Below are 10,229 nucleotides of genomic sequence, written 5' to 3'. Positions count from 1 at the left end.
CCGGTTCTGAACCGTCTGCTTTACTGCAGCAACATCCCGGCTTTCGTCATGCAGCTGGACTTCTCTGCTGACAGCTGTTACATACAGGTAACCCCCCCCCCCACCCCCCCAGGGGTCCCCCCCCAGAGGACCAGGATCCAGTCTGTTGGGATGGGCGGAGTCATGCCATCATCTTCAACACGGTTATCCTCTGAGGCCGTGTGCGTGTGTGTGTGTGTGTGTGTGTGTGTGTGGACAGGTATCCACTGGCGCCTACAAGCGGCAGGTGTTCGAGGTTCCTTCAGGAAAGTTGATGGTCGACCAGACTGTCATCGATAGAATCACCTGGGCCACCTGGACCAGGTAACGCACACACACACACACACACACACACAATCGCATTCATATTTAAACACTTCCTGTCTCCCTCAGCATCCTGGGAGATGAAGTTTTGGGGATTTGGCCACGAAACGCAGACAGAGCTGAAGTCCACTGTGCGTGCGTTTCCCACGCCGGCCTGAACGTCGTCACCGGCGACGACTTCGGATTGGTCAAGCTGTTCGACTTCCCCTGCGCAGAGAAGTTTGTGAGTCGTTTTTCATTGGGCGGCGACTGTTAGCCGCCGCCCTCCGCGGCAGGAGGAGGAGTCTGAGCAAGAAAACGAGTTCTGTTATACATTATTAGAATTTTGTCTTCTAAACGCTGACACGAGCCGAGGAAGACGAGGAGCAGCCAGAGACGATGAAGGTGCTTCTCTGCCCGCAGGCCAAACACAAGCGCTACCTCGGCCACTCGGCTCACGTGACCAACATCCGCTTCTCCCACCAAGACCAGCAGGTGATCAGCACAGGTGGGGACGACTGCAGGTGAGCCGATCACCGATCAATGAATGAAAGTGCAACACAAATGCATCCTGTAAATGTAAACATAGCTGGCATCATGCGGCTAGTTAGCGTAGCATCAGACCGTCACCGCCTGTTTGTTTGTTTGCAGCGTGTTTGTGTGGAGATGCCTGTAGACAACTCAACAGCACAGCGGGATTCGAACCGCCAACCTCAAGGACTTCACACCTGTTCAGGGGGAAAGAAGACTCATGTTTGGATTCCGGTCTGGTTGAGGGGGAGGAAGAGCCGCTTCACACCTGACCAATGAGAAAGACGACCCACCAGGAGACTAGTTAAAAACACCTGAAGAAGACACTTGTTTAAAACTGACTTCATAAAACACATGGAGACTAGTTTAAAACACACAAAGAAGAAGAGACTAGTTTAAAACACCTGTAAAGTCTAGTTTAAAACACATGAAGAAGAGACTAGTTTAAAACCTGTAAAGTCTAGTTTAAAACACACGAAGAAGAAGAGACTAGTTTAAAACACCTGTAAAGTCTAGTTTAAAACACACAAAGAAGAAGAGACTAGTTTAAAACACCTGTAAAGTCTAGTTTAAAACACACAAAGAAGAAGAGACTAGTTTAAAACACCTGTAAAGTCTAGTTTAAAACACATGAAGAAGAGACTAGTTTAAAACCTGTAAAGTCTAGTTTAAAACACACAAAGAAGAAGAGACTAGTTTAAAACACCTGTAAAGTCTAGTTTATAACACACAAAGAAGAAGAGACTAGTTTAAAACACCTGTAAAGTCTAGTTTAAAACACACAAAGAAGAAGAGACTAGTTTAAAACACCTGAAGAAGAGACTAGTTAAACGTGTTGTTGCTTAACTAACTGTTTAACCCTGTTTCGTCACGCGTTTTGTTTTTCCAATTCCTTCAAACCTGCCCAGACTTTCATGCTGCGTTCAAGCACCATCGGAAAAAACGCCTCCAGTTTGTTTTCAGAGTGGGACGTGACCGTTTAAACGGGAACGCCGGTCCAGGACGGATCGGATCGCCGACGGAAACGTTTTCCTGACTCGTGATTGGAGTGCACGTTTCCTCTCACACTTCAGTGCCTTTCGGATCCTTTTTGTGGGACATTATTTCCGCGTTTCTTCTTCTGTGCTTTGTCTGGTGCTACACTGAATGTTCAAACCTTTATTCATTAGTGGACGTGAAGAAGAAGTTGCTGCATGAAGCAACCGGAGCGGCGTGGTCGTTTGGAACGCTGCACCCAGATCAGATTTATCCCGTGGATGTCGCTGTTTGTGTCAGGCTGTATAAATGGATAGAAACGATGCTCGGATGCATGACTTTATTTTTAAATCAGATGTTTTACGTCGTGACTATCGTTGATTTTTATAATTACGTGATTGTGATTGAGTACAAACAAATTAAATGAGAAAGTTTTCTTCTGTCCTTCTTCTGAACACTTTTTCTGACAAACCTTCATAAAAGACCAACGAAGAAGAACAACAACGTCTCCAAGGGCGACGACACTTTATATAATCTCTGTTGATAAGTTCTTCCGGTTTAAAACCTCTAACCCGGATGTCTTCTTCTTCTTTGTCGCCCCTGCAGACGTTGACATGTTTTGCTAGCGCTATGGACACACTGCCTCCCAGTGACGTCAGGCGGTACTGCAGCTTCATCCACCTCCGTCTGGATGGAAGGAAACCGAGTTCCGGTGGAGGTTCTGTCTGTGTTTAGGTAAACAAGTTTATTTGTAAATTGAAGTATTGACAATATACAAATATTTCGAGATCTGTGAGCCTCAAAGGTTTTAAGATTAAAGAGCGAACTCGATAGAAACAGAGAACGTCCAATTCTCCTGAGACCTCAGAAGAAAATCACGTCCGTGACATCATCAGTTTAGTTAATGATGTCATCGAGTTCATGACGTGCTGATTGAGCCCGTAGCTCTGAGCCAATCATGTCTTGACTTCATTCTTTGGGACCAGGAAGAGTTTTTATGATGAACTGCTGCAAACTGAAGAAGTGCTAATGCTAGCTGTAGTACTAGCTGCAGATATGCTAATATTAGCAGCAACCGCTACTCGCCTTTTTAGAGTTTGAACAGGTGTTTCCTCAGGTAAGACATGCTAATGTTAGCGACAGTACTGGACCCCCCCCCCCCACACACACACACACACACACACACACACCTTCATTTGAACCATATCTGTCCACACTTCTCTCTTACAACATTTCGGCGTCACCCCTCCTCCGCCTCCTGAAACAATCCTCGGAAATGATTCCCCCCCCCACAGTGGAAAAGCCCCCGACTCTCAGCCCGGACAGGAAGCGCCTCTCTCCTCTCCTTCAGTTCTCAGAACAGCGTGTTAAAGAAAACGTGACGCGGCTTCCTGAGGTAGTGCATGTTGGCTGGCACGTGACCGGCGGGGGTGTGTGTGTGTGTGTGTGTGTGTGTGTGTGTGGGGGAGGGATGGGGGGGGGGGGGGGTTGAGTGAACTCATGAAGCCTAAATCCTTAAAAAGGACATCATCGCTCTCTATGAATCAGTCTTGTGCGGGACACACACACAACGCACCGCAGTCGATGTGAGCGCCTCCTGCATGTCGTCTCAACAAAAAGGGATGTCATTCTCCACCTGTGGACCCCCACCTGGGGACCCCCACCTGGGGACCCCCACCTGTGGAGCCCACACCTGTGGACCCCCACCTGGGGACCCCCACCTGTGGAGCCCCCACCTGTGGACATCAAGTCAGATCAGGTGGACAAACGTGTGTGATGGTTCAGCCTCCCCGGGGGGGGGTCCACATGGTTATTGATCCATCAGCTGGAGGTAAACGTGTGGGTGGAGTTTCCTCTCTGAGGAAACAGGAGGCGTGGTCTCCTCCTCCCACCTCCCACCTCCCCCCTCTCTCTCTCTCTCTCTCTCTCTCTCCAGCTGTTTAAAAGCAGCTGGTGGTCGTACGAGCTTCCACTCTGATGTGGACCATGGCAGCACTGGGAGGACTGGTTCTGGTTCTGGTTCTGGTTCTGGGCCTGCTGGTCAGCGCTCACTGCGAGGTGCGACCCCGGGACCCTGAGGTGGAGCAGGAGGAGGTCGGGCTGGGAGGAGGAGGAGGAGGAGCAGCGTTCCCTCCTCACCTCCAGAGGCTTCCCCCCGGAGCAACAGAACCCCCCCCGCTGGGAGGGAGAGGGTCCGAGCCAACCCGGACCGGGTGAGTCCAGGAGGATCTCTCTGAAACTGATCGATTAGGAATCAATAGTATCAATAAACCGACCCGTTTGAGCTCTTATGTCGCCGCAGACTGTCGACCTCTTTCCGCTACTTCCTGGTGATTGATCAGTTGATCTGGCTGGAAGCCCCGCCCGCTTTAGTGATGTCGTTCTGTCGCTGCGGGTTCCGCCGCTTTTGTTTTAGCCTCAGTGTTCTCTCAGTAGGATGAGAGCTGATTGGTCAGGGTGGATGGGGGCGGGGTATATGTGCTTCAGAGGTCAAAGGTCAACAGGCACTGATGAAGTGAAGGTGAAAATAGATTTGTTGCGTGCCTGAATCGCTGCTGGATTCGAAAGGTGTGAAAAACAAACGCTCCCTCTGAAGCTCAGTGGAAAGAGATCAAAGAGATCTGCAGATAACGTGACCCTGAAGGCATCGTCTGCTCAGTCAGCCGTTATCAGGAGACGAGGGTGAAAGCAACGACGGGCCCTGAACTAACCACAGAACCTGGGCTGTCCTGTTGCAGAACCCTTTATTTCAGTGGTCTGTTGTCTCTAGCGCCCCCCTCAGGGCTTCCTGGCATGTTGGATGTGGAGCGGATCTCGTGGACCGTCGTCTCTGTGGCGGTTTTCCGGATCTGGAGCCTCCTGGTTCAAAACGACGCCAACGGCTGGATGTTTATGTTGGAGGAGGAAACCGTTGTGGGAAATGTCGGCTCCTCCTTCCAGCTCCCTTTTCTCAGGACGCTCCGTCTCTAAATTTGACCTGATGACGTCATCGCTAACGGATGAACTGCAGATTCTGGTCTCAAACTGGGACCAGTACGTTTTAAGGTTCTGGCATTAAGCTGCTTGAAGGGAGACTTATGCCCCGAGTCCAGACTGACAGGACAGATTAACCTGACGAGGAAGATTAAAGACGTGTCCTCTGATGTGGTTCCAGCAAATATCCAGAGCCCGGCTGTGCGTGAAGCTTCTGTAGCCTGGAACCAGTACGCCTGTACGGTAAACTGGTTTCAAACTGACAGCTGTCAGGTCAGGAGGAAGAGGAGGGACGAGGCAGATCACGGTTCTGCTGGTTCTGTCCGCGGTGAAACCAGTGAGCTACTGGTCGGGGTGGTTTCCTACGAGGCTGGGGGTTGTTTACTCGCCACAGCTGATCATAAATCAGAGAAAACGTCGCCTCACGGGACTGTGTGTGCAGAGACAGGAAGCAGCGAGACAAGACACGCCCACGGCAAGGGGGCGGGGCTCGCGGCCTCCTCAGGTGATGTCAGGTGTGGCTGAAGCCGGACTCTTAAAGGTGGTCCTGTAGCCCGTTACACAAGGACAGAAGAGGGAGGACACCTGATAGCGGGTTGAACTTCTGTGGTTGAACTTCTGATCCGGTCCAGCAGGAAGTAAGACCGTGTGTGCGTGTGTGTGTGTGTGTGTGTGTGTGTGCGTGCGTGTGCAGAAACTGGTGTGCGTTTGTGCAGAAGCGTGTGGTTACCATGGCGGTGGCGTGTGGAACAGAGAAGTACACCATCAAGTCCCAGAGTCCGTGTCCGAGTGGGTCGCTCGACTGTCAGCTGGTCATGTGAGTGGAGAGGTGCACACACACACACACACACACACATCCCATAATGAGAGCGCACCAGCAGCTCCATGGCAACATGCCGACGACGCCCTTTTTTAACTGTCGCCTCCTGCACAGTCAGGAATACACTTCCTGTGTAGGGAAACCGGGAAATATCCCGGATCCTGGATCTGAGCCCGTGTGTGTGTGCGTGTGTGTGTGTGTGTGTGTGTGTGTGTGTGTGCGTGTGTGCGTGCGTGCGTGCGTGCGTGCGTGCGTGCGTGCGTGCGTGCGTGCGTGTGTGTGTGTGTGTGTGTGTGTGTGTGCGCGTGCAGGTACAAGCTGTCCCTGCGGCCGGTCTACAGACAGAAGCAGCAGATCTTCAGCGCTCTGCTGTGGCGCTGCTGTCCGGGACACGGAGGAGAAAACTGCCAGGACACAGGTGGGCTGAGTGACTGTCGCCATGGCAACAAGCCCGCCTCGACCCGACACACAGACGTAGGTGATGAAAGGATAAACTTTAGTCCTTTAGAGATGTGTGTGTGTCTGTTCACAGTCGCTGAGGATCCTGGAAGCTCCGCTCTGATTGGAGGATCTGAGATGAGGACACAGCTCCATGCTCCAGGTGTGGCCACGCCCACAGGTGTAGCGGGGTTCAGGTTTAATCACCCCCCCAGCCTCCAGGACACTCTCTTAACAAAGTGAGGAGTCTGTGGCGTCCAGAGCGGCGCTCCGCTACGATGGCGAGGGTCAGGAGGAGGCCCAACCCCCCCCGGGGGTGGGGGTGAGTCACTTCCGTCCATGTTTGTGGAAAGAACAACTGGACCTTTGACCTGCAGAGGCAAAGAGGAAGTGACTCCCACCCCGGCTGCAACCAAACCCACTTCCTGTGAGCGACGGAAAAGCAGGCCGGCAGAAATGGGCGGGGCACAATAACAGGAACACATTAAAATGAGTCCCAAGATCCAGACTGATCCTGGATCAGGTCCAGGGGTCCGGGGGTCAGATGTTCTCATGTGTCAGGGTTTGAGCACAGAGCAGGTGAGACCGAGGATTTCCACCATTTCAGGGGTCCAGAACCACCAAGTGGACCCGAACAGCGAACAGAGCGACCACCTGTCCGTCAGCGACCAGGACCTCGCCGGTTACCGGGACAACCAGCACAACAGCACCCGTAATCAGGCCCACGGACGGCAGGAGCCACGCCTCCCAGGTGAGCTTTGGCGGTTCTCTGGGCGCGGCCCTGCGCTGGACACGCCCTCCTTCCTGCTCGCCTCCTTCCTGGTAAATCTTTTTCTGATTACATTTCTTTAATCAGTTGCCGATGAGCTCGAGGCCCCCGCCGCCCTCCCCCTCCCCCACATGATGGCGCTGTTACTGTCCCAGCTGCAGCCTGTCCTGGAGGGCTTCAACCGCTCGCTGGAGCACCTGACCCGCCAGGTAGGCAGCCTGTCCCACGACGTGTCCCACCTGAAGGGCCTCCAGCAGGCAGAGCCCCCCCACGCCTCTGAGCCGGGCGCCGAGGCGGCCCGGCGCCTGGAAGTGAAGCTGAACGAGGCGTTGGGGGACATCAGGGAGGTCCGCAGGCTGATGGACACCCAGAGGACAGACATGGAGGCCAGACTGCACTCCCAGCATGCAATGCTGCACCACAACCTCACCAGCGCCACGGCGGACGTCGACGTGAAGCTGAAGCGCCACCAGAAGCTGCTGCAGGTCAGTGGGCGGATCGACCCCCCCCCCCATCAAAAACACGGTTCTCCAGTGTGAGCCGGAGTCTCTGATCCCAGGTCAGCCTGCTGGGCCGGGAGCCGGGCGCCGAAGCTCCGGCCCCTCCCCCGAGGCAGCCGCGGGTCCCAGACAGGTCGGCGCTCTGGGAGGCCGTCGAACGGCTGGACAACATGGTGGTCAACAACACGGTGAAAGTGGGTCAGCCCGCACGAGACCGGCGCCGGATGAACCCGGTTCGCTTCTGCTTACCGGAGCTTCACGTTGCCTTCAGGTCGGGGGGCTGATGGAGGACACGGAGGGGACAGCGGGGGACGTCCAGCAGCTGAGACAGAAGGTCAAGGAGCTGGAGACGCAGGTCAACCAGACGGCCCGGACCAGCCGGATCCTGTTCATGGAGACGGGGCTGGAGGTGGAGGCGTCGAGGGAGGCGGTGCTCCGGCGGGTGGGGGAGCTGGGGGGGAACCTGAGCCAGCAGCTGCAGGAGATGGACGTGGACGTGGACTACCTGTACGCCGTCCTCTACAAGCAGAACGCCTCCGCGGGCTGCGGCTGCGCGGGGCTGGAGGCCGCCGTGGCTCGCCTCCAGGGGGGCGTGGCCAACGTGACAGAGCTGGCCAATGAGAACCGGTTATCCCTGGAGGAGGCGGGGCCGTGGGGCGTGGCCGGCGAATGGGAGCCGGCGGTGGACGTGCTCCAACGGGGCCTCCAGGAGGTACGAAGAGTAAAGCGTGCAAAGAAAAGACGGCGAGCCGTTCCGTTCAAACGTTCCTCGCTTTGTCACGCAGGTGACGGAGTCTCTGGCGTCGGAGCGGGCCAGAACCGGGACGCTGGACCGCGACCTGAGCCGGCTGAGGACGGGTCTGGCTGACGCTTCCGGCCTGAAGGAGGCGAACAGGAAGCTGGAGGAGGACATGCAGCGCCTGTCCGGCTCCTTCAACTCGCTGCTGAAGGACGCCATCCGACACAGCGACGTTCTGGAGCTGCTCCTCGGCGAGGAGGTGCTGGAGTTCCTCGAGTGGCCGGTCCAGGACCAGGAGGCCCACTCCATCCCAGCGCTGAAGGAGCAGCTGGAGCTCCTGCAGGAGCACGGCCAGAGAATGCCATCGGTGATGAGCAACAGTCCAGGTATGAGGAGGAGGAGGAGGAAGAGGAGCCTCCGATCTGAGCTCTGGGATTGGTCGGTTTCATTCACCAATCAGCGGTTTGATTGGTCCGGCAGAGAGGAGACACGGTGACCACGGTGACCACGGTGGTGGAGAGGAGGTACCGCCTGCCGACCAGCCCGCCTCCTCCCCCCACCTCCTCGCTGACGACTGGCCCCCCGGCAGCGCGAGGAGGAGGAGCGCTAAAGGAGTTCCGGTGAGGGAGCGTCAGCTGCTCCGCCCACAGGGGAGGCACACGGGGCCCGGGGGGGACGGAAGTGATTTGTGGAACCTGGAGAAAAGGGTAGAACAGTTGGGTCTCAAGGTTCTCCGGCTGCAGGAGAAACACTCCAACACTTCTGAGACAGAGGCGCCACCCGGAGGTCGGGAGGCCAAACTGCAGGCGGAGGTGACATGGCTGAAGAGAGGGCTGGAGGAACATCTGAGGGTGTTCAAGAACGTCTTCAGTAACGCTGATGTTCTGGCAGGATCCGACGCTACACTGGAGCTCGACAAACTGTGGCAGCTGGTGAAGAACAAGGATGGCAGGAAAGAGAAGAGGCGAGGAGGAGGAGGAGTAGGAGGAGGAGGAGGAGGGGGAGGTGGGACGGGAAGAGGAAGAGGAAGGAGTCATCGAAACAGGAGGGGTTCATCAGGTGAGCTTTAAACCAGAACCTCAGAGGACACGAGGTCCTGCTCAGGTGTCCCCGTCTGGTGTTTGACCCTCTCGTTCTCTACAGGTGTTCCTCCTCTCCTGACCGGCCAATCAGAAGCCCCCCTGCTGTTTGCGGCCCGATCCCCTCTGACGGTCTCAGACGGGGCGATCCGGTTCGCAGCATCCACGCAAGCGGGTCGGTTTTACTCCGACACCGGCACCTTCAGAGCGCCGGCCAACGGGATCTACCTGTTTGTGGTCACCTTGGACCTGGAGCCAGGTCCCGCTCACCTGCTCCTCAGGAGGGGGTCCGGCGGGGCGTCGGCGTCTGTAAGGGAACAGGAGGGGGCGGCGGAGGGGGGGCCGGTGACTGGAACGAGTCTCCTGCAGCTGAGAGAGGGGGAGGGCGTGAGCCTCGAACTCAAGGGGGGGGTAAGGGCGGAGTCAGAGGACAACCTGTTCGTCGTGCTGCTGCTCCACCAGACCACCTGAGGGCGCTCTGGACCAACCAGAGGCTCCGGGAGGGGCGGAGCCAAAGACAGCGGCGAGTTTGTTTGACGTAACGTTTGCTTTGTTCCAGAGCACCTTTCAGAATCTGAGGTGCGACCCGGAGGAACCGCTGGAGTCCAGCTTCCAGTCTGAGCTCACATTGGAAGCATCCAGAGACCAACTCTATTCAAACCCTCGCTGTAGCCGCTAACCTAGCTTTGAGACGCCGGCTAGCTTCCCTGCTAAAGAAGCTAGCCGGTGAGCTCCACAAAAGTTTGGAGGATTCAGAAACGGAGACTTTTCAATTGATGTAACGAGTAAACAAAGGAACAATTTTCCATTTTGAGTTTCTGCCAGAACAAAGTCGATGTCAGAATGTCGTTAGCTTAGCGCAAAGGCAAGAAACGGCAAGTTTATTTTGGGTTGAACAATAATTTAAGGTTTGAGAGCTGAGATGTTTTTTTCTTAAGTTAGCCATTTTCACCTTCCACTATTTATGCTAAGCTATGCAAACCACCTCCATGCCTCCACAAAGTGTGTTTATACATAAATAACTTGATAAAAATGATTTTATGGTCAGCTGCTTTCTAGTCTCATTACTATTATTAGCCATGAA

The 10,229-nt window shown here is 55.0% G+C and overlaps 2 protein-coding genes across 2 annotated transcripts in view; both read left to right on the top strand.

The window, feature by feature from the left end:
• Positions 1–997, top strand: part of LOC137895484 (echinoderm microtubule-associated protein-like 6) — a 17,367-nt gene extending 16,370 nt beyond the window's left edge. The window contains exons 39-43 of the mRNA XM_068740958.1: positions 1–87; positions 239–342; positions 412–565; positions 745–845; positions 973–997. The exon at positions 1–87 is cut by the window's left edge and continues 76 nt beyond it. Coding sequence (XP_068597059.1) covers positions 1–87; positions 239–342; positions 412–565; positions 745–845; positions 973–997 — 471 coding nt within the window. The remainder of the gene's footprint in view (positions 88–238; positions 343–411; positions 566–744; positions 846–972) is intronic.
• Positions 998–3,813: 2,816 nt separating this feature from the next.
• Positions 3,814–10,185, top strand: mmrn2a (multimerin 2a). The gene is made up of 12 exons (XM_068741681.1): positions 3,814–4,040; positions 5,495–5,617; positions 5,932–6,038; positions 6,153–6,255; positions 6,320–6,380; positions 6,620–6,809; positions 6,915–7,360; positions 7,408–7,521; positions 7,599–8,039; positions 8,113–8,452; positions 8,547–9,125; positions 9,210–10,185. Exons 1-12 carry the CDS (start codon positions 3,814–3,816, stop codon positions 9,614–9,616), a joined length of 3,138 nt encoding a protein of 1,045 aa, XP_068597782.1. The 3' UTR covers positions 9,617–10,185.
• The last annotated feature ends 44 nt before the right edge of the window (positions 10,186–10,229 follow it).

The sequence above is a fragment of the Brachionichthys hirsutus genome, chromosome 7 (assembly GCF_040956055.1).
Source record: "Brachionichthys hirsutus isolate HB-005 chromosome 7, CSIRO-AGI_Bhir_v1, whole genome shotgun sequence".
Classification (NCBI taxonomy): Eukaryota; Metazoa; Chordata; class Actinopteri; order Lophiiformes; family Brachionichthyidae; genus Brachionichthys; species Brachionichthys hirsutus.
The sequence above is the reverse complement of the archived record's forward strand: the minus strand, read 5'-3'. Positions and strand labels throughout refer to the sequence as shown.

Bases quoted from the DNA above. Each gene is read 5' to 3' on its own strand.
- mmrn2a (XM_068741681.1), top strand. From the start codon at position 3,814: ATGGCAGCACTGGGAGGACTGGTTCTGGTTCTGGTTCTGGTTCTGGGC. The intron at 6,810-6,914 runs GTGAGCTTTGGC...TTCTTTAATCAG, and splicing joins GCAGGAGCCACGCCTCCCAG to TTGCCGATGAGCTCGAGGCC. The intron at 8,453-8,546 runs GTATGAGGAGGA...TTGGTCCGGCAG, and splicing joins GGTGATGAGCAACAGTCCAG to AGAGGAGACACGGTGACCAC.